A 25,603-nucleotide genomic window follows, 5' to 3' on the forward strand; every position below is an offset into this window, starting at 1 on the left:
TATTCTAGTTTATGTCAAAACTAAACGTTTTCGTAGCTGCGATGGCCGAGTGGTTAAGGCGTTGAACTTTAAGACATCTTACCTTTTTGTTTTCCTTCCTTTCGAAAAGTGGCAAAACCCATGTGGTCATGATTTTATTAATTTTCGTTACATTGTCTTTCGCCTTCTGCACTCTATCCTCTAAGTCTCGCACTTGGTCTCTCACATCTTGTATGTACTCCCAAACACCTGCACAACATCGAGTCACATGTATTTCTTTCTGAGTTCCAATTATTTTTTTTTGTAGTGTTTTGTTGTTGGTATTCCGAATCAATTTTGGAACGGATACAAATGGCGAAATCCCGTAGTTTCCGAAATGTCAACAAATCACCGCTAGTTTGTTTGCCATCTTTAATGTAATTTGTTCACTCGCTCGTGCCAGTTTGCAAATATAGGCAAATTTTTTTTATCCTAATGCTCAAGAGTAATTGTTAAAACTCCAGCGTGGTGAATAACGAAGAAACTTTGAAGAAAAATAATCAACGATATTGATATCTCAAAGTTGACGTTATTTACTCATCGAAGACAACCGTTAAAGGAAAACCTTATTTCCCGTCAAATTGTGTTCTGCTAACTCCTGTTACCCTACCATTGCTTTTCCAGCTGAGGTCTGTTTCAGCTTTAGTCATATAATCATCAATAGTGCTGAGCTGTCCGTCGATCAACGGGTATTCAACATCAAGTATAGAATTTCGCACCTGCAGTTGATAATAGAAGTCTTAATTCGTATGATATTGGTCTATTTCAGAATATAAACGTCCAGAAATTTCCATAGATTATGCTACAAAAAAATGACAGCACTAAATGGATGTTGTACCTTGTTGTACCACTGCTGCGTGAGGTCGAGATTGGCCACGTACTGTCTGTATGATTCTTTAGCCTCGAAGATTTTGGATGCCTCCTCGGGAATATCTTCACTGTCACCAACATCCAGGTATTTAACCTCTCGTAACACGCTGACAAGCTAAAAACGCGTAAATATAACAGCATTAGAACCACCGATTTCTTATTATTTAACATACTGTACTAAGCAATGCAACTTCCATGAGACAAAAACGTTTCCGTGAAAGTTTAAAAGCGGTTACGCGAAAAAGAACATTTTACCATTTCCTCCATGCAACGTACGTAAAAGATCAAAGGTTACATTCACACCTGCGGATTGAAGTTAATCGTGATGAGTTTGGTTTCTTCGTTTCTCGTAACAAGTGGTTGGGAGAGGTTGTATTGTGATCGCTCATCGACAGATGTCGTCCACTTTTTGTATATTTCGTCCTCGAACCTTCGCAGCACAAAATACACTTCAAATTATTCCATCATAAAAACATATTTGGGTGAACAACACGTTTTTCGATGTGCTGTGGTTGACAACAACAAATTTTAAACAGGTTTAGATTTGGTGGGCGTTAATCCTTTAAAGTTGAACATATATAAGATTTCGCAACTTAAAACTGTTCTGTTTTGAGGAAAATGATTCACGAACAACGATAAAACAAAACGTTTTCATACTCTTTTAGAAGTTTCATCATCTGTGTGTATTTCATCTCCATGATTCTTCCCTCTTCTGATTCCAAAATGCTGTCAACAAACACACGTCTCTTATCTTGATCTAACATGTGGAATATTTCTACGTCGTTTTAAATAAAGCTTACGGGTGCGAAACGTGTTTGAAGTTGTTGTACGGAATTTGGATGCGATCTCGCAATTCCTTTGACCACTTGATGGCGCCGGCGACAGGGGGCATGTTCTTGTTGACAGGGAAGTAACCTTGGCAACACAAACTCAACGTTGGGTAATGAGTAACACACTATTTGCATTTTGCCGAGTCACAACGTTGCAAAATCTGTTGCATGTTCACGGATACGTATTGTGTATTGTTGTCTCCAGAAAGGAACAGTCGTCAAACCATCGCTTGATAACCAAAAAAATCAGGGTATAGGAAAACATGCAATTGCATATACCTTCAGAGTTTTTCCCGTTTTCGATTTGGCGATCGTAAATTACTTTGGCCTGGTCGAGTTCGCGGTGGAACATTGCCAACAACAGTGGGTACTTGCTGAGCATGTCGCCTTGAATAAGATCCCTGCAAAAATACGATTTTTTGTACAATTCTGCTTGGACTGCCTTGGCTGATTCAAGATTATTTATGTTCAACAATTTGGGTGCCAGTTTGTTTTTTAGGTCCATAACAAAAATGCTAGGATGAGGCCATAGTTTAATAAGTTTTGTTAAACTTTATGTTGGTGATCATTTCAGCAGCTCGTAGAGTGTTTATTTCATAAAACGATACAATGCCAAATTTGAACTCATTTTAGCCTACTGATGTAAAAATTGGATTATTTAATACAAAACATATTTAGATGTTTTTGAATATTGATCTGCCAGACATATCATCCATATTTTTGTATGATATATACCTGTCGAGCAGAGAGGAAAACATAGCGATCAGTTTGAAGGCGGATTCTGTGGATGGACAGTCGTCAAATGCCTGCGCTACTATGGAGCCCAAGCGGCGGTCGATGTCGGTAATGCGACTTTTGAAATTGTCGAAGTCGTCGAAAAATTCCTGCGAAGATACAACGTACTGTTTTACCAGGGTGATTTCTATTAAGTCTCGACTTGCATCCCAAAGAAAATATTGAAGCTTATAGGCATCGAACCAAGGCACAACGACTGTCATTTTCATTGACTATTGCAGAAAAACATTTATAGATGAAGTTTCTGGCAGGGTTTTTGTATAAAAATCGAGATACACAACGGCAGGAGGAATTCATTCCCAAACAAGTGCGTCCATAAATATCTTGTAACTCACACATGCCCATTATAATAAATTAGTCAGAAGACTTACCGTAATTTACCAAGTCAAAGAAAAAATGCGATTTTTTCAAAACAAAAACTTCCGAACCTTTCTTAAACCCGCACGAGATACCTAAGTTACAGCCTAAACGTCACGTTGGTAAGCATAATTGTTTTGAAATGTCCTGTGTAAACAATTGGCCACCAACGAACCTTGTTAGAGGGGTCGAGTGGGTCGTATTTGAGCTCGGTGAAGACTTTGAAAAGGTTGTTGAATTCTTCAAACAAAGCTTCGACCTGGCCGCTGAGCGCCGCCCCCTTCACTCCACCAAACTCAATCTTCTCCAGTTTGAGCATGTCCCGAGCATCTTTGAAGATACTCTGTAGAAAAATATGGTTACCATGGTAAGCAATCAGCTACAAACAGCAAATCAGCTTTTTGTTCGCGTATCACATCACATTCTTGTGACGAAAAAATTGTACCACTAACGTTTTTTTGTATTGATTGTATGAAAAATAACATATTTAATGAAGCGAACAAGCCTTTGAAGAATCATCAGTTTCTTATTCAAATAGAAGTAATTTATTTTCAGATATGGAACCACTTCCACTGACATTTAAGTGACATCTTGAAAACAAACCACAGTAAATGAAGTTCAACTACTTACCATCACGTCATCGAGTCTGCTGGAGAAAGCATCGAATCGTGTGAACACGATGCTGTTGTCGAAATCCCACAGAACCACTTCTCTGTCCATGCCCTCAAAGTAGGATTCGAGCTTTTCTTTGTGGGTTTGATACGACGTTCTGTTCGTAACAGATTCAAATCGTACGTTACTACTCAATCATTGCGATATTGTTAAATTTATGGGTGGCTAAATCGTAAACTCAAACTTTTTCAAACGATAATATTCATATTATTGGCTCCAGTTTCCTTACGCAATAATAATTTATACTTTATCACGCAAAACCATAGGGAATGTCAATCAGAGTCGCCGTTAGGGCGTTAACAAGGAGTCTTGCCAGAGGTAAGTGTTTACAATACCAACCCGACCAACAGCTCTGCTCTTACCTGAAGTTGTTTAGCACTTTGCTCGCAGCCTCAACCTTCTCAAGCACTTCGTCCACTTCAGATTTGAACAGGTCCTCCGGGTTGAGGTACACACGACACTGAATTAACGGGCACGATTTTAAATGGTAAAATATGGCATTTAGTTGTAAAAATGCACACTGTCATTACTTTACGTGTCAAAGTAATTGTCTGTGGTGAACATATACAGTAAATTTCAATCCACATTACAAAAATCCAATTTACAATCAACGAAAGCATTTCACTATCTAGCAAACACTCCTATCACATAGGGATAATTGTATTCATAAAATTAACAGACGACACCTTAGTCACATTAAACAGGCACACAACAAACTTCCACTGGACAAATGCTTTAAAAAACACTCACTTGACTAATTAAAAGATTACAGATTTCCTGTAGCAAGACAATAAGGCGAGCAGGTGTGCTGTAGTATTTGCTGTGAGCCCACATCTTACAAACAGTCTCGAACAAGGGACGGATGTAGAGCTGGAATTCGTTGAACTCGCGTTCCTCAAGATCTTCTATAATCCATTTGATGGCTTTCAGGTGCAGGTGAATGTCCTCGGCCTCGTTTCGGCCTAAAAGGTTTAAGCATAAAACATGTTAAAACTTTTTGTAACAAAAATACATAACGTCTTTCTTCAAGAAATGTCCGTAGTATACCCAACGTTTGTTTGGTGTAACAAAAAATCTGTCGTTTGACAAAACGTAATTAGAAGCAGGTAATTCAAAAAAATACAGCATGTTTAGTTTGTATGTAAAAAGTAAGCCTTGCCACGTGAAAGTAAGATATTATGTATTCTTTATATCATGTAACGTGGTCAGTACATTATTCACAACTTACAGCAGACATCGCCAGCTCACAGACAGGTTACAGTCGCAGTATCTTAAACTGAGGAAAATCAAACAGGAGCTAAACGATGTACTTACTAGCGCGGACATCTTGGAACATCTTCAAGAAGGCGGGATAGTAACTGCTTTGTACACGCTTTAGAATCTCCGCCATCGTTTTTACTTTGGGCATTTGAAGCTGTTCAAAATGAGACATGTAAATAACTGGGCTTTACTGTATGAGCTATAACTGGTGTAAAATCATCGTTTATGGCCTACTACATGTGTTTAACATGTTTTTTTTGGGGGGTAGAAAACCACCAAAAACACATACGTTTTAGGCTATGGGTTGTTGTAGTTATGAATCAGATATAGGTTTAATACATTTTTACTTACAAAGGATATAAGCTTTTCTGCTTGATTTATCAATTATTCAAATTTCCGTGCAAATACCTGGTCGAATATACATTTGAGATTTTCGTAGCGGTCAGCCCAGAAAGTGAGTTCGGTTACTGGGAGTGGGTTGAGACCCTGCAGCAATGGTTCGGACGAATCGCGCTTGAGGACGTCCCGGACTTGATGGCTCCACTCGATCACAACCGACTCAAGAGTGTGGAGAATTTGACGATCGATGATATTTTCTCTGCGGATTTACAAATTCTCGGTGATGCACTTGCCAGGTTTGGAAACATACGAATGTAAGGAAATCAAATTGGTATGGGATGTAATGGGTAGTGGTCGACCGCAAGTACTTAGTGAGCATGTGTATTTGGTTATTTGTAGATAAGAAAAAAAATACACACTTCGGTTTTTCTTCCTCTGCTTGATCTTCGGGAATTTTCTCAGTTCCTGGAGGCAGCGGGAGTAACGTCTTTCCTTTGACCTGTCATGAAAGTTCAATGCTTCATTGCGTTACATCGTGTGTTTGCAGCGGACATATTTTACAAATTTATCATTTTGTTATGAAGTAATGGCAGCCCAAATACAAATACTGATCGTGCGTTTTCAGTGCGCTTACCTATTTGCAAGTGGAACATAACAACTAAGAAATAAAAAAATGCAAAAACGATCAATAGAAGTTCGGCAACAGGTTTTGCGGCAATGTAACGCGAGAATTTTATTACCTGTCCGGATACGACGAACACGTTGCTCTTCAGTTTATGCACATGACGCAGCACGTCACCGGATACCACGTGGGGCCAAGTGTCGTGATTTCTATCGTTTGACAACAATGGCACGACCACCTGACAACAGAAAACATCAGTGCTTAGTCGCAAGTATCACCCCAGGAGTCGCGGGGTCGCGAAATTCCGTAAACGGCATCCACAGTTAAAGCGCTGGTGTTCTTTTGGTTCGCGTTATGGTAAGACGCCGAAAACGGCGTACGAAAACTTTTCATTGTGTCGTCGATACAGTGACAATTAATAAATGGTCTCGGGGACCCGTGGCAAGCTTGGATTGTTCATACTTTGCCTCAGCGTGGGTCCCAGAGCAAGCGCTGACGAGGCATATTCCTTTCTCGCGAGTGCCTTTTCGACAAACTTAGACGTTATTCCGGGGCAATTAAACGTCATATGTTTGACGTTTCACAATCAGGTGATTTTAGTCTCATTAAAGTTATAAACTTCCCCAAACAATATCAAAAGCATTCTTCGGCCGAGACAGATATTATTCAATTCACACTTCCGCTGTTGTAAAGGCTTTTTGACCTTTTGTCGGGCTTATTATAATGTCCCAACTTTGTGAGTGGGAGTGTTATGATAAGATTGAGTGCTAACAAAAGCACAGACGTTCAGTCGAAAGGCAATTTGTGATTAAAACGCAAAAGATCATTGATTTGGGATCCACCACTGTTTGCTTTGACTTTGGGCCCAGACACTTTTTTACGATTGTCAACTCGCAGCAGACAGTGCAAATAAAAGCGCGAGATTAGACGTTACGATAAAAAAACCTCAAAGGGGTTTTCAATAACAATCCAACCTCCTTGAAAAAGTCAACACAGGTACAACTGCTGAGTGAGGATCTAAATGATGAAAATAGCTTTACTGTCGTAGCTTAACATAATCATATTAAAGGCATGGGTTTAAAAAAAGGTACAATTTGTTAAATATGGACAAAAGATTGTCAGTAACTACTGTCCCGCTGGCAAAAAAAAACTTTCGCAATCACAATTGGACACGCGTCTAGGAATTTCGGCGAACAAAACCACTGTCTCGCAACCCCGCGGAGAAGGTACAATGGAAGCAGGCCTAGGAATGAATTTCGTGTCTATGACGTCATAATACTCAACAGCGTGTCGGCAAGTTTAGGTTGTTTTCGGGTGAAAAGTTACGTGAAAGTTACGTGAAATGACATTTCTGTCGAAAAACGACTAATTTATATTCTCAAGACCCGAACTTTACTCACATCGTCGACGAGCGAAGACATTTGGTCGAGAGGGGCGTACGACAAATCGCCAAACAGTAGCTGCCCTTGTACGGTGTCGGGTGCGATCGTTTCTCGGCTTCGTTTTATGAAGTACACCGCCTTGGTTTTTCCAGTGAGCGGAAATTCCCCACTCGGCACCATCAAGCCAGCCTGGTTGAGTCCAAGTATCAGCAGGACGTGGTCGGACTTGTCGAAAAACTCTTGAATGAAAACTTTGTATTCCTCGACGCCAATGCATTTCTGCCATTTGTCCGGTTTTAGTTTTAGCGTCTTTAGAACATATTCCGACACAAATTCAAAGCGCTTGTCTCCCGACTCCATGGCTTTGAACTAAATGTTGCCTGTCCCTAAGAACGTACAGCTCACATAAGCTCTACGTTAATAACCAAAGTCCTGCCATAAAGTTCAAATTTCAAAGTTTAAGAAACGCCCGGTTGTTAGTTTCAAAAATACAGAAGACAGCAGCGTCCTTTTTTGAAGCAAGTCTGTCTATATGTCTGTCAACTACTGACCTCAGCATGAATCGCACAAAGAAAGCAGCCGAGCGAGCAAATTTAACGACGAAAATCTCATTTTGTAATCCTTGTATTACGCACGCGCCACAGGTTTGTCGAGTAAAGTGATTGAGCCGTTAGCTAATATCCGCCTTCTGACAACTGCTTTCTGACAAAGTAACCAAGCGCAGTAACAGCTCCCGATCTTTGAAAACTGTGTATTTGGCGAGTCCATTGTATTGAATTAATTCGTTCCTATTGTGTGGAAGCTCTCCTCGGAATAATAACAATGCGAACCACACAAGGCTGTATTAAATTACGCAACGCTACCAGCTCTTTGGACTTTCGTCGCCATGGTTACCACAAACAAGCTGCGCAACTCGTACCGTATGAAGCATAACCTACGTAGCTACAAGGCGCGCCCTACGATATAACTGAACAACGGTAACTACTTAAAGCACACCTCGACATGTCAGGGTTTGACATGATTTAACCCTCTTCCACACTTAAGAGCTGTAACGATGGTCATTGCATTGCAGCATTGAATCGTTCACTTAATGCCTCGCTGCGGCCACGAATTCCACTTGCCACAACTGATAAGCCCTTGAAATACTCAAACCTTGCTGAACAAGGGGAGCGTGTTTACGCTTTTTCGCCACTATGTGTGGTCGTTTTCTTTTCACAACAATAACATGTTTCAACACCTGCACTTTTTAACTAAACGAAAGTTGCTCACACAATAAATGGAAACAATTATTAAACGTTCATTCATTGCTCGCAGAAGCAATTTTATTTTGACTGCCAAAATAAAAAAAAACAGCCACGAGGTCCGTGCCATTATCATTACTGCGTCACAAAGGTGTATAATAAAAGAAATCTCATAAAGAACGAAAACTAACACAGTCCATTTGATTTCTTATTGAGTGACACTACGCGCAACTTCAATATATTCACAAAGCTTGTCTTATTCACAAAGCTTGTCGTGTTCAAATGCACGCAAAACAGCAATGTATTTTAAAACAAAAGGAAAGTATGCCGCATTAAAAAAAATAAAAGAAACGTCTGTGTTTATCTAATTGCTTAAATCACGCCCAGTATGTGTGGATTCATAAATCATTCCAGTAAGTTTACTCTGCTACATTATTAACACAAACCTTGCACCGCTGACATTAGTTGTCCATTAACGAAATCCAGCGTGATCGGCGAATGTCGCAGCAAACAGAAACTACTGGAGCGTATCGACACTCCACTGGAAGCTGAAATAGAGAAGGACGCACAAAGGTCTTTGCTGGCGGCACATTGATAATGGCTGATTTAGAAATAGCGAAATGGTGTGCTTATGTGATCACCACGATGGTGGCAGTGCATCTTGTGGATGTTTTAATAAGGGCTGGAATTACTGGGGTTTTGAAAGCAGTGGCCAACTTTATTTTGCTGATGCCTGGAGCTAATGTAGCTGTCAAAACATTCACACAAAAGGAAGTGGACGGATATGTATCACAAGCATTTAACAGAAAACCAGGAACCAAGAAAAGTGAGATATCTATCCCAGAAAAAGGTAATAACAAATTAACGTTGTATTGCTTTGGCCTTTGTGCCAAGATTCTCTGGCTTGGCATGGTAAAAACAGATGCTGGACCAGCAGTGGTGGTGCTACGTGCGTGTTGCAATTTTTGGTAAGACCTAAAGAGTAACCTTTACGTTGCAACCTTTACGAATATTGACTACAAATTGCAGCACTTGACTATCGGCGTTTAAGCACGGTGAAGGTGGTCACGCATGATTGATTTCACGTGACAGAGCAAGTATTTTACGACTCAAAGTAGATGTTTGGCTCCTTTGCATAGCCACTTTGAAAGTGGCTAAAATGTGGACTGGCCACGTTTTCCGGCCACTGCGGCTATTTTTGGGGCACTTTTGGTAGTGGGTTTAAATGGCCGCGAAAATTTGTCCGAAAATATGGCCTGGTCTTTTTCTGGCTTTTTTCGACAACATTTGTCGACTACTTGAGTAATCATGCCTCTGAGTTCTGCGCTGCACAAGAAGTTAAATTTTGTGTGTTAAGGTATTGTGATAGAAGCAAAGTGAACGGAATCGGCATAATTAATAAATGCAAAATTTCACTATCTGTGGATCTCGGAATAATGCAGTATATCTGTGAGGTTTTGGGAAAATAGGCTTATTTTTCATCACCAAAGTCTCCAAAATTTGTTGGTTTGTTGCAAAAGTAATAAACACAACATCATAAACAAACACTTTCGCTTCCTAGTCCGCCATTTCCTCAAGCAACTTTTGATATTATTTGCGAACCAGCACTGTCGGTTCAAATAGCGGACTTCATGCGGCCATGTAAACCCGCAACAAAAAGCGGCTGGAAAAGTCATTTGTAATGAATGACCTGAATGTCCTGATTAAACAACATAGTTTAAACGTAAAAAAACTTACTACTTAACAAGATATGCTCGCAGGTATTCCAGTGGAAGAGTTGAGAAAAGAACTTGAAAAAATGAAATCAGGCGACCAGCATCTGTCAGAAAACGGAAGACTCTTTGCCTATGTCTACACCAAAGAAGGTCCGCGTTTCAATCTGCAGGTAACACTTGTTCATTTTGTTTGTTGCTCTTCAGTGTTACGTTATCGTGTTTTTAAACAGAGGGAAGCATTTAAAATGTTCACTGACTTGACTTTGGATGGCGCGCAAGATGAAAGAGTGGAGATTGTTCACGCCTTCATGGATGCTTTCATGCACGACAATGCTCTTAACCCCATGGTCTTTCCGGCATTGAGGTAAACCATGTCAACAACAGTAACATATTTTTTGAGCAACTTCGCATTAAATTTAATCAAAATTGGTAATCCATTTGTCTTGGGTGGTTTAATATACAAGTCATGTTCGTTAGCGACGATGTCGTCAGTTTTCTTGCAACTTTTATCAGATCCTTGTTTGTAATTTTGCAGAAAGTTTGAAAACGAGGTGGTTGGCATGACAGCCAGCATGTTGCACGGAGATGGGGATGTAGTTGGAAGTGTGACGTCAGGTGGCACAGAAAGCATCCTGATGGCGATGAAGACGTACAGAGATAGGGCACGAAGTTTAAATCCGCGCATCACCAAGCCAACAGTGGTAAAACGTCTGATAGTTGAACTCCTTATGACCTCACTCATGTCTGTGCAATCTGCTTGTTCCAACTTAAATAAGTTGTTGGTATCACTTCATGAAACTTTGCCAAATCGTTTGGTAATTCGTTTGTGTAATTTCTATGTTAGATGGTAATCATTTCGTAAAGAAAATAACGAAATAACAGAACACAAAAACAAGCCAGTAGATCCGACATACCAAAAAAACACGAATCGTGGTAAAAGTGTTCATCACTCTTTTCATTTGTTACTCGCTAAATCAGTTTAAAAAAATGCTAACGTTTATCTGAACTAATTGCTTGGTTGTAGGTTGCCCCGACCAGCATTCACCCGGCTTTCGAAAAGGCCGCCCATTACTTTGACCTGACCATGAAACATGTTCCAGTAAACCACGAAACTCTCACATGCGACTTGGGTGAATACGAAAGTGCGATTGACTCCAACACCATTCTTCTTCTGGCCTCCGCCCCAGCTTACCCACAGGTTGAACTTTTTTTGCTTTAACGCTTTGGTTACTATGCTACAAAACTTCACTGATGAAATGTTCCAAATTTCCGATCGAGTATTTGCAATAACTAAGTGACATGACCCAAAGCATTTCATACAATTATAATCCCCATCTCAATAAACTGATGTCGCTGAGAAGACGATGCCTGTTCGAAAGGCAGGCTTAACCAGGAGCTTATGTTCTGAATTACTTGCTTTGGTCTGACGATTGGCATAGCATTATAAGGTTTGTCAATATAGAACCTTTATTAATGTGCTACCGATTAAATTGGAAACTGCCTTTTCCTGTATTGTTGCAATTTATTCCTTTTTACGGACGCCTAAAACCTTATCAACTTTTTATCCAGGCAATACTGGACCCAGTTGAAGCAATATCGGAGATCGCCATTCGCCACAAGCTTCCATTTCACGTGGACGCTTGTTTCGGGGGTTTTATGTTGCCATGGTAACGACCTTTATATATTTTATTCTTCGTAGAGGGTTTGTTTTGAAGATGTTACAAATATGTAGGATCGAAAAACTGGTGAAGAACATTCCCAAATGGGATTTCCGAGTGGAGGGGGTTACATCCATTTCTGCCGATCTCCACAAGTACGGTTATGCCACCAAAGGCGCCAGTGTTGTCTGTTACCGAGACAGCAGTATAAGAAAGCACCAGTTCTTCGCTTACTCGGGTTGGTCCGGTGGTCTCTTTGCTTCTCCAACAATGGCCGGAACTCGTCCTGGTAAGTTTATGATTTAAAATCGCCGAAATTTACCATAGTTTTAAATGCCAAATAAGACAGAACAAGTGTCTTCTCAGTAAACAGGGATGCCTTGCCGTATTTCTAATATTTAATCTTATTTCATTTCTGACTGGGTATTCGTATTTTAAAGCTGGTTTAGCTCTAACGTGAATAACGTGACTTTTTGTGTGGCAACTCTGTGTCCGGTGACATCTCCCCCTGAAATGAAAGTCTGACATTTTCTCTTACGTTTAAATTTTAATAAAATAACTATCATTCAGCATCACCAAAGGAAAATCATGTTCCTCTTTCAGTCGTCCTTATTCTAAGTTCAAACCACCCCGGTAAGATAAATAAATAAATAAGTTTAGTCGTCAGAAGAGTGAAACTAAAACTCGACACAATCACACTCCACACATGTGTATCGAATACGGCCAAACGATTGGTAACTTTCAAGCTGAGATACGAAATTCCGCGTATTGAGCTCAGACCATTTTGTTTATGATTAGGTGGTCATCTTGCAGCGGCGTGGATTGCACTTAAGGCGATGGGCCAGGATGGCTACACAGATATGGCTGAGAAACTGTTGGCCACTGCAAACAAGATGAAAAACGGAATTAATGAAATAGAGGTAATTAGTTTCATTTTTCATTTTTTCATACTGCTCATGTATACTTAATTAAAATAATCTCTATACAATATTATCAATTAGTCATACACCTTTCAAACTGCGCTTCAAGTTGAACATTTCGCCAGCAAAGTGTTGAAGTGGTTTCGACATTTGTCCTTAAAAATAATATTTTCCATTTTTCTATTCGGTGATTTTGTGTCGTTGGTTTAATTTGTCTTATTTGTTGTTTGTGTAGTATGCATGTTTATTGCTCTTTGTGTCCAAATCGCAGTCAAGCTTCTAAACTTCCCTAATTTAATCAAGAAGTAATATGGTTTTAATATGACTGTGTTGTTATACCGCATACAAAAAACACTTGAAAATATTAAGCAATTAAAATATGTAAAGAAAAAAGCAAACGTTTTCTTAATGCTGTAAAAATGTTTAAAAAGTCTAATCTTTAAAAGAGAATTTAACTTAGTCCGCCAGATGGCGCCTTGTCACCGCTTTCAACCAACACACGGTATTTTCGCGCAGGGTTTGCGAGTGCTTGGATCACCGCTGATGACGGCCTTCGGGTTCGGCTCCAGCCACTCAGACTTGAGTATTTTTGCCGTCTCCGACCAGATGGACCAAAAAGGTGGGCAAACTCATTTCACACATCCCTAATGTAATGTGTGTTGCTTTAATCCAGTAGCGGCTGCAATGCCGCCTTTGACCTCACACTCACTTGTGTTTTACATCACGAACTTTATTATTCTGCTCTCTATTTCAACACACAACAGAAAACACTCAAGTGTAGTAGAGGTTTTTGTTTTTGTTAAAAGATAAAAGCTGATACAGAAACCATAAATGTTGACACGTTTGTGGCGTAAAAGTCAAAACATAGCAGTACCAACCAGAATGGAGAAACGGCGTCAACAGCAACGGCAGTGCGTTGTAGAACATGCGGCAGCATTTCGTGCTTCTGCAAACTCTTTTCGTGCAGGCATGTTTTGCAAAAAAAATAATGCCTAATGTTTTTGCTAGCAGCCCGCAGTATGTGTGACGCGGTGTCGCATTTCAGAAGCGCCTCTATTAAGGAAACGTCAAATTATTGTTACGTTTTCGAATTAAGCTACAGTCGGTCAGTTCGCGCTTGCAAAAAAGAACAGACGAAGACAGTTAGTTCAGGAGACTGGGAATTACCTAAGTTCGGCGAAAAGGTTGTCGAAGCCCATTTCTCTGAAACAATCGCACTCATCTGGCTATTCTCAATTGATCATTACAGACAGAGGCAAGAAACTGAATGCAAGACACCATGAACACTTATTTGTTGTATTGCAGCCCGTTGGTTATCGCAATGTTATGTCAAAACACAAGCGGCCAAGGTAAGAGATTTATGCAATTTAGAAGATAAAGTTGTTTTAAACCGCATATTTACAGAATTCATTCCGGCACCAAGACAATTGCGAGTACAATGCGTGAACCTTGACCCTTGGCTATTTTGGAGTCCTCCAGATTTTAATGAAACCCTCACCTATAAAGTGTATTATCGCACTTACAATAACACCATCAGTAAATGGAGGTGCGTAGAACTTAATGACCGCAATGAATTTGCATCATAAAATTTGTGCATAATTTAACAAAAGTACTTGGTTACTTTTTTGGTTTCACATTACATACATTTTGAGGTAAACAAAGCAACTGACCGTGCACAATTTCCAAGATACCATAAACGTACCATTTATTTTGCATGTGTGTTTGTGCATAGAAGTTATTAGGCAATATACGTAATACCAAAAAGGGGTTAATGGCATTGCGTTGCAAAGCGCTAAGAGTGCTTTTAAGTTGTTAACAAGTCCCCAATACTGACGGCAATTGCCACTTTGCAGTTGGAAAGTTGTATCGGGCTGCGAGGAGTTGGATTCTTGTGCGTGTCGCATGTCGAATGTCGAAGTGCTTCCGTTTGAAACGAACGATTATGCGGTCGTGAGCGTGTTAGCAAATCACAGCAGCGAGATGGCGAAGACCGATGACTTCGCGCCCTACGTAGACGGTAAGCATGATGTTTCTCCATTCCACGACTATCCCTCACTAATGCAACTGTTCCTTTGTATGCTGTAACAGCACTTACACATCGAAGTACCGAGGAGTAACTAGATAGTACATATATTTCCCGAGGAGCAACTGAACCGGGTGGACTGAAATAATGCCTACAAAAAATTTCTCCCGCCTTGCGACACAAAAAAGACTATACCCTATAGATCACTGCTTCCCAACCTCTTTCAGTTCGCGACCCACTTTTAATGCAAGTTTTATTGTGCGACCCACAATGAGATATGACCAAACGTGATCTAATAGAAAACTGTAACATTTAGAAATGCTACGCGACCCACCTGAAATAGCTTCGCAACCCACCAATGGGTCGCGACCCACTGGTTGGGAAGCACTGCCCTAGATGGTACATCCCACTTTCTTACCGAAAATAGTGAAAGTTTTAATCCAATTGTATCGGTATGCCAATGTCATTTCCAAATTGGTTTCAATTTACATTGGTACACATATAACCGCGAGTTTAAGAGTTTTTACCAACAAATAATCCCACTTTACTGCTACCTTAAGGGTCAATACCGAATGGGAACAGGTAACTTATCGCCTTTGCAGCCGATAACTTCCGTTTTACGTTACTCGTATGTAGGAAAGTGTTTCTTGCCTGCAAATTTGTATATGGTACATGTTGCATACAAGTCCGTGTGAGTGTTGTTGATCTTTTGCAAATAAATAGGTAATGGCATATCGCAAGTAGAATTAGGAGAAAGTATTTTTCATTTTTTTGTCTGAATGACGTTTTTTGGGTAAAGTATGGTTACAAACGCCAAGTATAAATATCCTATGTGAGCCTAAAATTTTTATATATTTCATTAAAACAAAACGCCATTCTATAAATCTCAGACATTTCCAAGTATGGAGAATCCAAAGGAGTAAGTTTGAAAACAACCGGCCTCACGCGGGGTTTTTGTGGTTAAAGCAAAACACGTTTCCTGATCTGTCGCATCGGGTATAACCGCAAATCCATGACGATGATGAATTTGCTGCAGCAATTTTCTTTGCTTGACTTGTGACTCAGATTATAATTAATGGCCGCGGCGCAGCAAAGTATGACTGAACAGAGTTAAGTTGATTAGGATAGCGAAAGATCAAATTCGCGAATGAATCACGACGTTAGTTTCTAGTCAAGGGGATGTAGTACTCGACACTGGAACTGATTTGAGTGATTGCAACGTTTCATACGTATATCCATTTCTTTTTTGTATCTCAAAACTCCACAAGTCATTTTTAATTTTAATTTCATATGTTAATTGTTCCAAGTCCTTGACACTCTTTAACAAGTTTTGGTGAATGATGTTTGAGTGGATTTGTCCCAACGCACTGTTATTTGCTTAACGGTGTTTATTTGTTAGTTATTCTATCCTTTTGGTATTTAGGCTTTCTCCAAGCGCCCAACTTCACGGTTACTGTAGAGGATCGGGTTGCTAATCTTACAATCACCAAACCGATACGCGTACTATGGTCGGGAGAACTTTTAACAGACATCTTGTTGGACGACTTTCTGGAGTACACGGTTCAGTATTGGCTTAAGGTACCACTGGACACGCAATTTTGTGATTACGCTTATAGATATTGAGCCTTATAACGGTTTGTGGCGCTTGTATAAATATGTAGGCATTCTTTTTACGAAATATTATAAATAATCCTGAGTCGTCTTTCTCTTAAACGTTTCTACGATATATATATTTCGCATGTGTTTGCAGGCATCATCAGTATCGCTAAAACAACACAACAACGCATTTTACTAACCGTAATAACAAACTTTCATTCTTTTTAGGTTGCTGGTTTTCAATCCACGGTGATTTCAATGTAAACTAACCGTAAATAAACTGCAACTTTTATCGTTCTTCAACAACTTTTGTAATAAATCCCACAATGTTGTTTGATATAAATTTATTTGTAAATATATTTCCACTGTACTTAAAGACATTGTCGGTATTGCTGAAAACAGACAACAACACAATTTAAAACCAGTAAATCAATATGAATAAAAGTCAAATTATAAATCAAACAACATTGTAAGACAAAGGTTTTTATACAAAATTTGTTGAAAAACGTTGGAGTCTTAGTGGGCCATAATGCTAAGGGGATTCTGACCTTTGAGAGGGTCAAAAGTGCAACATTTTCACCAATATTACTATCACACTCAAAACAATGCTGTACGGACCATTGCGGGGTCATAAGCATGAAATGAAACTACTGTGTTCAGCATTACTGTGTCGTTGCATTGTTGTTGTTTTCGACCCAGCACGTTACTGCGTTGCGTTTCAACCGCGTGTTCAAACTTGTTTTTGTCAGAACGAGTCGTGGCACCATGCGGACGAGCTCACGCGCGAAGCGGGGACCTCACAATCGATCACGTTTCGACTTCGCGAAACCCAAACCTACTGCTTTCGTTTGTCACTTTCCGGTATACAATTCAGATCCGCTGGTTGGACGGAGGCCATTTGCATCGAAGGTTCGTTTCTCGGTATATTTTCCTAGTTGCCGAAATGCGTTTTCTGCTTGCCTTTGTGATGTTTACTGCTGTGTGTAAACAAGCTGTTGATAAACAGCAAACTTGCAGCCGCTTTAAAATACTTGTTTTTTTCAGAAAATACGTCTCCTATTTTGAAAAACCGCGAACCGAGCATGTTGGTCCTTCAAATTGTTCTTGGGTGCCTTGGGGGAATAGCGATTATTTTCTTATGTCTGACAACATACTTGGTGGCAGTGAGATTGACACGTTTCACGAAAGGAGACCGGACCATACCTGCATCATTGGTAAGTATGTGTCATCTGTTTTCATTGCAAAAAATGCGTTGGCTTGATGTGTAGCGCCTCAAGTCGCCAACAGTTCTGGTTGTTAAATCCCGTTTCATCATATCTATACTAAATCTTCTTTCTTTCATGATTACCCAAGCCAAACATATAACCCCCAATCATCTTTTCAGGCGGCGGTCATGAATCAAAATGACTCTTTTCGCTTGGAAAAAAACGAGCCTCACTCCGAGGAAAATTACGTAACCAAGTTCGTGGCTGTTCAGTCAAATACACCGGAAAGACGCAATCCTAAACCTAATTGGAACTTTGCGACCAAAGAACCCGCAATCTCTGCTTCCTTGGACACGGATAAGGAATCCAAACTACCCTTGAACAGCACCGAACCTCGCAAGCCAAGTAAGCCCCATAATTTCCTGCCGCCAAAACTCAAGCTCTTGGAGACTGTGACCGAGGAATCTGGGAGTTTCCTCGAATACGTCACTGCTCCCCAGTCTCCAGATTCGGGTTTGGTTGATTGGGGATCGGCTGAAGCGATAACGTGGCCCGACGGTGAAAACAATGTTGCTTGATCATTGTGGAACTTTGACTGTTCTTCACACGCAAAAGTCTCTTGTCTGGAAAGATGTGTGAGCAGTTATTTTATTAGTTTAATTTCGTTGTATAGTTGAAATTTTGTGAACCTTCTTTCTCACTTCATCGTGCACAAATGAATAAACAAAAATGCCGCAAACTTGGAAGTCTTTGATATTCTGAAGAAATGAAACGTAGATATGATGCAAAATATAAGCTTTTTTAAACGAATGTCCTTGTGCATTAAATAAGAATCAGTTGTTTGTTTTGTCTGATGCCTGATCCCTATTATGTATTTTTTGAAGCAGTTCTTGTTCGATTTATAAGCAAATGCACATAATTTTTGATTTTATACTGTTTAGTACTATGTCTGTATTAAACTCATAAGGCAGCAGGTGACTTTCATGTGTAAGAACTTGAATGATAGATGGAAAACATGTCCTACACAATGCCATGTAACCGTCAATAACATCAAAGGCCATTGGTATTATTTTCGATGATGAAAAATCCAAACGTGTGTCTTTGCATTTTTTGTTTGTTGCAAACGAAACCCAATTGGTTTTAATTTCGTCATTTGTTGTGACAGATAACGTAAGGTCTCCCGCAATGTTTGCAATAAATCATCGTCATTTGCTTCACCCACTGCTGCTGCATACAAAAAGGGCTGTTTGCTCTACATGTCGACCATTTCTAGTTCTTGGGTGAAACCATTCGCCATACCAGCATGAAAGAGCAGGGAATTTTTTGTAACCTAACGTTGGCTTTACAACATTCAAAAGCTTTTTAAAAATTAATTTTTGCACTTAAATGTTGCTCATACTAATGTAGTCTGCATATTTGTCTCAAGTAAAGACTTGCCTTGTGCACTGGCGAATGCCCCCTATCCATTTTTCACTGTTCAATATGATCCGTAAGTTTGGGTTTTTCCAAAAGTGCATTTTGTAGCTTAATTGCTCTTGAAACACGTTGCTACTCTTGCAACCAAACATTATGTATCTCTGTTTTAAATAACACCTTCGTTTATTTGCGCAGCAATTAGAAATTGTTTACAACTATTTACCAACCTCACCTTTTTACAAACCATAACAAACGTAACGTATATGAACTGCAAAACACATGTGCGCATTTGTGCAAGAAACAAGACGTTATATTTTCACGCTCCAAGCCCGAGGAAAAAATTCAATCGCGCGTGTTATTTGCGACGAGCAACAGCAAATCTGGAATGCTCCGGTTATTGTCCGACGAATAGTTCGGATTCATGCCGGTAAACTCCCCAAAGTGGTACTCCTCGCCGTCAAACGAACCCCCGTCCTGGGACCGTTCGCTGATGACGTAGGTTGGAGCACATTGACTCTGCTCTGGAGCGCCACCTCCGATCGATATGTCGCTCATGTCACTGAAACTGAATGACCGATCATGGGAATAACGACTGCCCACATTGCCGGTTACTTCTGAAAACACTGCGTCCGCGGGCAGATAATCGTTTTCATCGAATTGACCCCCGTCATCGTATGTTGTTGTGCAGTGGGATGATGCGCTGTGATAACCACGGCTCTCCGCTCTCTCCCGACGCACGCTCCTATCTCTGTGATAGTCAACGTAGGCTGTCTCGCCGTAGAGGTTGCTGTGGCCTGTGAATTAATAGTTTAAAAGACGGATTGGGAATTTTTAGCGAGATCATGAAATTTCTATTGATTGTGTATCAAACGTACTGACATGTTTTGTGAAAACCTTTTTACTTCAGGAACGTAAGTAAACCCAAGAATATGCTCTGGGCGAAAAAACCCAAAAGAGCGTCAAAACCTACAATTTTGTTTACCCATCAAGCTATTTTGCATGTGGTGATGAAACAGATAAAGTGAAATGCTAAAAAGCAACGTGGTTTACGAACCTTCACGTGCGATAAGCGACGAACAAGTGATATAAGGTTGATTATTTTGTGAGTTAAGCGAGGATGCGACGGAATTGTTCAGTCGTTGATTTACGTCTTCTTTTAGTTCAATGTTGCACTGATGCTCGTTGTCTTGTCTGGTCGCGAAAATTTTGTCCAGCATGTTAATCTGACGTCGTAAACACAGAAAGTATTAAGTCTTCTGTTTCTTGAGCTCAAACTTAAAAAGAGCTCAAACTTAATAAAGTGATTTTTTCCAAAGCAAGACTTATCTTAAAATGTTAGAAACTGATTAGAGCTATAATATGAAATAAAAGGCTTAGAAGGATGTTTGGCATTTTAACAAAACTTACAAACGTTTTGTCTCTGTCTCTTGATTTTTTACGCATCTTCCGTATTCTGTAATAGCCGTAAGCGGTGGAGCTAACCAGCAATAACGTGGACAGGAGCACGGCGATTATCACCATGTGAGAAAGGTCTTGTGCATTTCTCTGTATCACATGTAGGCATTGTACTTCACCCCAAACGCTTCGTGCCGAAGATGCGTTAATGGCGGCGTAGTGCTTATCGTACAAACGCATAGTCAAGCAGTATGGTTTCGACCGGATCACCTAACAGAAGAACAACAACTGCGTTTTAAACAGAGGCACTTGTGTGCTTGTGTGTGTTGTAAGTTTTACTCACCTTGAAGTTCAACTCTGTGTGACCCATGGACATTTTCAAGATGGTAAAGTTAGATGGAGATGCTTTTTCCCAGTATTTTAGCTAAATAAAAAGATGTCTTTTCTTGTGTTTGTTTGGCAACGTTTTTTACAGTTGGACATTTTGCTCGAAATTTTATTTTATTTGTGACAAGTTTACAAATGTGAGGTTCAAGCAAGCCAGGCTAACCTGATAAACTACTGTCATCAGTTCGTCACTCAGCGGTTTTCCCGTTCCAAGGTTCCGGGGTGTGGTCGGCCGAACGAAAACGTCATTTCCGTGACGCTTCGCTTTAAACTCGGGCGCGAGCAGGGTTGCTAAAAATGATTATAAACAACATTGTATTTGTTACAGTATAATCGTATTAACACCACATGATATGGCAATTTACAGGGTTGCTTCAAGTTGTGCCGAAAAAGGCTAAAAACCATACATATGGAAACCTTTTCACTTTTGAGTCTTACTGTTAAATTCAGGGCAAAACTCCAACGATCCGAGGACGGTCGTGTTCGTGCGAAGACGGACGTTGTATGTGAGGGTGGATCTCTTCAGTGTAGCGCTTAAATCACATGTCGTGGAAGCAGTGGTGGTGCAGTTGGGCACGGCATACCAACGTTTCCTGTATAGGATGCAAAAAACGATCGTTCGTTACTTAAAACGACCAGTGAAGGCGTTCATAACAATACGACTAAGTTACATTTGGCCTCACTAACAGGATTAAAGTTGTTGTTTGCATTCAGAAAGAGCACATATTATGAAATGTTTTTAGCATTACTAACCCATGCAAGTACTGCCATTGCACAGTGTAAGTTCCTGTGTGGTTTTGATGCCACCTCAGGATATGACGTAACATCACCGAGTCGATCCAAAACGTCGTCGAGTCTGCGCAAGATTTCCGCGCCCGTTTGAACTCGATGAAGCAAAGCAAAAAACACACCCGAAAAAAAACAACAACCCAACATCGTGACAATAACTTACCGGCAACTGGTGACGTGTTGTTGATTGCCAAGCAGACATCAAACATAACGAATAACAAGGGAAGGTACATGATTCGACCCCGCGTTATTCTTATTGATGTGGTTAAATGGTACGACCTCATGATATACGAAATTGACGACAGAAGGAATATTACAATCACCTGTTATAATTTTTTTAGGCTTCCTCTATGTTCGTTACGACCTCTGACTTCCTGTCCCTGCTCTCGTCGCTTATAAAGTAGGAAATGGACAGAGCATTTACACTGACTGACTTTTATGTTATCGTTGTTCACTTTCACAAGCACCCAAACAGCTCGGACCAGCTCGCAAATAGCAGAACAGCAGGATGCTGCACGGGTCATAGTTTCCTAATTAGCTGCGTTAGTTGCTTGTTTTTCGAGAACGTTCGCTTGTCATACGACACGCGGGTTGCTGTCAGGCTGCTCCGGCAATGCACACCATTCAACGAGGAATTAATTATCGTTTATCAATTCCGACAGACAGCCCCTCTATTTTGTCGCCCAGCAGATCCATGACAGCTTTCCCAGGGTATCATTCCTTTCTTATGAAAAAGCATCCGATTAGGCCATTTAAGGAGGCCTGTATTCAAATTTGTGACATAAGGCTTGGTGCAAACAACAAGCATACAGTTATATTTGTTTTATTACCCTTGTCCTGGAATCCTGCTGTAACTGGTGTTTTCGGCGTAACTCCTCGCCACATTCTCTTTGTCTTATCAATGCCAATAGAAATAACACATAACAAGCGTTTATTCCGTAAACCTAGTCGCGCATAAAAATAATATTTCGATGCAGTTTTTCAATGTCGTCTGGGACACTTGTGATTTGATCGCAACTGTAACACTAATTATTTACACACTTTCCTGTCTGTAAGCAGCTAATTACCGCCATCACTTCATCGGCAGACATGACTGAGTTAGAAATACAAGGAGGAGGCAACGAACTTGATTTGATTCATTGCTCGAGGAAGCATTGAACAGGATCCCCAAGTTGTGATTTATTGCTGCGTGAATGCTTGAAGTATGGGTGTGCAAAGTCCTTGCAAAACAGAACCACATCATTGTGAAATGGCTTTCAGACCTGCCCTTTTCTTTAGGAGTTACTAAGTTACCTTCAGTAAAAAGTCATGCCCCATTTAAAAATTTATATTTATTACAGTTGTAACATACTCATACCGGTCGAAACCTCGGATTCGCACCAAAGAAAAAAGTTTAAAACACCGTCTTGTCAGAAACGATGAGATTAACTGAACATTTTCTCTAATGTACGTTATTTTCCCATGCGTTGTTTCATAGATTATACCCACAGCCATGTTTTACAAATCATTTTGTGGTTATCCTGCATCCTCGCTCGTTTATCTGAATACTGATACTGCAAGGGCGTACAGTTTAATAGGTTTTTGTGGAGAGAAAACATGAGCAAACAACGTCCGGCCGCGTTCCAAATACAGTTGCAAGTTTGAATTTTTCCAGTTGCATCTTTTGAACGTTAATTATTACGAATAGGTTAATTCAGGGTGGTCCATTCCGCGGGCTGCATGCGGCCCCCGGCGTGATTTCCAGCGGGCCGCACAGCACATTTCTAATTCTTCATCATTTTAAATATAACATAGGTTTTTATGCACAGTTAAATCGTTTCCGAGAGGCAACTAATTGATAGGTGGCGTATAAGCTTTTTTGGTAGACTATACCACCGATCGCAGTTCCGCCCGCCAGCTTTCACTGAAACAGCATTGCGGTCCAGGATGCTTACAGATTTGGGCCACCTGGGTTAATTTTCAACTGTATTGTAAGCAACCTTTTTCCATTTTATACTCACGTAGCCTATTGGCCAACCTGGCCCTTTTTTGAATAATTTTCCCACCCCGGCTTCAGGGTCATTAACTGAAAACAATCCAAGCTTAACTGTATAAACTTTGTGGATTTGATGTGTAAGCCTCAGTACTAGTGATGTCTTGCGCCGGAATTGACCAATTTTCAATAACCGGACCCGGCCGGATAATACACTTAATTTTACCGGATGGTTGGGAAAGCATTTTTGTCCTAAAAACGGACAAACATTTCGCAAACTACTCTTTTTTGGGACCCAGTCTGTGATACTTGCCGACTTTTTTGGCCTATTTTTCTGTTGTTTGTTATTAAGGTTTTTCGTGACGTGTTATACCATATTAAATAATGCCCACGTTTATTTGTTCCACTCATGATAAGCTAACCTTAACATAGCATTGTGTTTGGCAATTAAACATTTTTGCCATTCCGATAAAATACACGAAACGGTGTTAACAAACTGCCGGATCCAAATTATCCGGCCGGATTTGATTGATAACTATCCGGATCCGGCCGGGGCTGGTAATTTGGAACTGGGAACACCACTACTCAGTACCTTTGACTAGGTAACGTTGGAAGATAATGCTAACGAAATCCAAAATGTGCTTATTATACAAACTACAATATAGAGCCTTGATATTATCTTGCATTCATCTGGGATTTATTATGCAGGGAAATTCCTGAGACCAAACATATTGTTAATGGAATGAGTTATTTATATTGCTCATTGTATTGCGGTTGGCCTGCATATTAAAAAGGTGGAATAAGGACGTAAACATAATAATGTTACGCCACGCGTATCAGTCGATATGGACATGAATACATCCCACATTCCCTTGTATATTAAACATTCTTTCCAGTCATGTGTTCGTTTTATAGGATGGAAAATGGAAGTTCAGCGCAATCCTGATTCTGTTCACTGCACGATTCTTCCAGGGCATATCAACAGTGCAGATCAGTGGCTGGTGGATCTTCGGGATGCTGTTAAGCACGTGAAGGTGTGGTTAAAATTTTGCTATTAACTATTGGTTTGCTATGTTTAATTGTGAATGCTTTTGAGAATTAATACATTGGACGCAATGACAGCTCACTCATCGATGACGATTGCAAACAGGTTTACCAATTCATGTCTCTAAAATATGAGCTTATTTTCGATTTGTGTCCTTGGTTTGCTTATTTTTTCTTCATTTCAGCCTGTTTGAAAATATGGCAGATTGCGGCGCAAAAAGCAAATTACGTAAAAAAAGTGTTGCGTAGCGTGCCGATCAATAATTTGGAGATTGGTATAGTATCCCCTGTTAAAGGTATGACTGACATGGGAATGGCATTGTTTTTGTTACAAAATACACTTTATAGTCTATATAATACGATATGAGTTATATCTGTAGTTGGTCAGACCACGAAACATGATGGTGTGATACGTGAAACGGCTAATCACGAAACTACGTGCATTCCACATAAATATGACGTTTAATATTTGTTGGTCAAGGACAACAACAGGAAGAGGTTGTGTTTTGTTCATGTCACGTTTAATCGTACTTCCTGCTGGGCACTATTATGATAAATGAACTAAATAGAACGGAAGTACTATTGACCTTATATATGTTCGTGTAATGGTTTACGGTTGAAAGTCGTAACTTATACACAAATATCACCATTTACTTGGCATTTGAACAAATTTGACATTTTCACTGTAATCATAAAGCATTTTTACTGCCAATTGCTGATTTTTTAATCTTTCAAAACTATCCCCCTGTCTACGTATTCTAGCTTGCTTGGGTAAATATTATTTTTTTTGGAGGGGGGTAAATTAATTTCGTATGAAAGCTTGCAATAGAAATTTTGCGACACCTTGCGGTTTTGTAATCAAAATTTCTGAACGCATGGTGTCACTAAGTAGACAACCAATTGTTTTTTAGGAGAACGGCGGGAATGCGAAGGAAGGAAATGCTGCAATTTACGGGATGCTGTCGAAGGTTCCAAGCGATGGGATTATCGACAACTTTTTGGTTGATCTATTTGATGAAATATACAAGCTATAGTAGACCCCACCCAAATTATAGTTTAATTACCAATACTTGGTTAATTGTAAATCTCACAACTTT

General features: G+C 40.0%; 4 protein-coding genes across 6 annotated transcripts in view; 2 read left to right on the top strand and 2 right to left on the bottom strand.

Moving 5' to 3' along the window:
- LOC145897453 (dynein beta chain, ciliary-like) overlaps nt 1-7,573 on the bottom strand; it is an 82,389-nt gene extending 74,816 nt beyond the window's left edge. The window contains exons 1-17 of the mRNA XM_082985755.1: nt 7,164-7,573; nt 5,882-6,001; nt 5,561-5,640; nt 5,211-5,400; nt 4,857-4,956; nt 4,293-4,504; nt 3,905-4,002; nt 3,501-3,639; nt 3,046-3,213; nt 2,454-2,602; nt 1,998-2,119; nt 1,689-1,803; nt 1,546-1,614; nt 1,192-1,318; nt 857-1,003; nt 629-737; nt 83-228 (exon numbers count right to left, since the gene is read on the bottom strand). Coding sequence (XP_082841881.1) covers nt 83-228; nt 629-737; nt 857-1,003; nt 1,192-1,318; nt 1,546-1,614; nt 1,689-1,803; nt 1,998-2,119; nt 2,454-2,602; nt 3,046-3,213; nt 3,501-3,639; nt 3,905-4,002; nt 4,293-4,504; nt 4,857-4,956; nt 5,211-5,400; nt 5,561-5,640; nt 5,882-6,001; nt 7,164-7,505 — 2,433 coding nt within the window. The 5' untranslated portion in view covers nt 7,506-7,573. The remainder of the gene's footprint in view (nt 1-82; nt 229-628; nt 738-856; nt 1,004-1,191; nt 1,319-1,545; nt 1,615-1,688; nt 1,804-1,997; nt 2,120-2,453; nt 2,603-3,045; nt 3,214-3,500; nt 3,640-3,904; nt 4,003-4,292; nt 4,505-4,856; nt 4,957-5,210; nt 5,401-5,560; nt 5,641-5,881; nt 6,002-7,163) is intronic.
- Nucleotides 7,574-8,977: 1,404 nt separating this feature from the next.
- LOC145899864 (uncharacterized) lies at nt 8,978-25,577 on the top strand. Its single transcript, XM_082988791.1, has 11 exons — nt 8,978-9,236; nt 10,147-10,271; nt 10,332-10,465; nt 10,637-10,802; nt 11,126-11,299; nt 11,671-11,768; nt 11,834-12,048; nt 12,558-12,679; nt 13,196-13,298; nt 24,378-24,496; nt 25,418-25,577. Exons 1-11 carry the CDS (start codon nt 8,984-8,986, stop codon nt 25,538-25,540), a joined length of 1,632 nt encoding a protein of 543 aa, XP_082844917.1. The 5' UTR covers nt 8,978-8,983; the 3' UTR covers nt 25,541-25,577.
- Nucleotides 13,802-18,081, top strand: LOC145899776 (uncharacterized). The gene is made up of 8 exons (XM_082988679.1): nt 13,802-13,863; nt 13,929-14,028; nt 14,084-14,225; nt 14,533-14,696; nt 16,126-16,280; nt 17,048-17,207; nt 17,343-17,512; nt 17,683-18,081. The coding sequence occupies exons 2-8, from the start codon at nt 13,947-13,949 to the stop codon at nt 18,079-18,081; spliced, it is 1,272 nt and encodes a 423-aa protein (XP_082844805.1). The 5' UTR covers nt 13,802-13,863; nt 13,929-13,946.
- Nucleotides 19,192-21,940, bottom strand: LOC145899866 (uncharacterized). Of its 3 annotated transcripts, none has more exons than XM_082988793.1 (8): nt 21,654-21,940; nt 21,455-21,557; nt 21,140-21,294; nt 20,865-20,992; nt 20,658-20,738; nt 20,327-20,584; nt 19,974-20,142; nt 19,192-19,713 (listed from the first exon to the last, which is right to left on the bottom strand). In XM_082988793.1, exons 1-8 carry the CDS (start codon nt 21,772-21,774, stop codon nt 19,262-19,264), a joined length of 1,467 nt encoding a protein of 488 aa, XP_082844919.1. In that variant the 5' UTR covers nt 21,775-21,940; the 3' UTR covers nt 19,192-19,261. The 3 variants fall into 3 exon arrangements, with proteins under 3 accessions (XP_082844919.1, XP_082844920.1, XP_082844918.1); XM_082988794.1 differs by having other exon boundaries at nt 21,814-21,937; XM_082988792.1 differs by having other exon boundaries at nt 21,455-21,940.
- Nucleotides 25,578-25,603: the final 26 nt, after the last annotated feature.

Source organism: Ascidia mentula, chromosome 4, assembly GCF_947561715.1.
Source record: "Ascidia mentula chromosome 4, kaAscMent1.1, whole genome shotgun sequence".
NCBI classification, from domain to species: domain Eukaryota; kingdom Metazoa; phylum Chordata; class Ascidiacea; order Phlebobranchia; family Ascidiidae; genus Ascidia; species Ascidia mentula.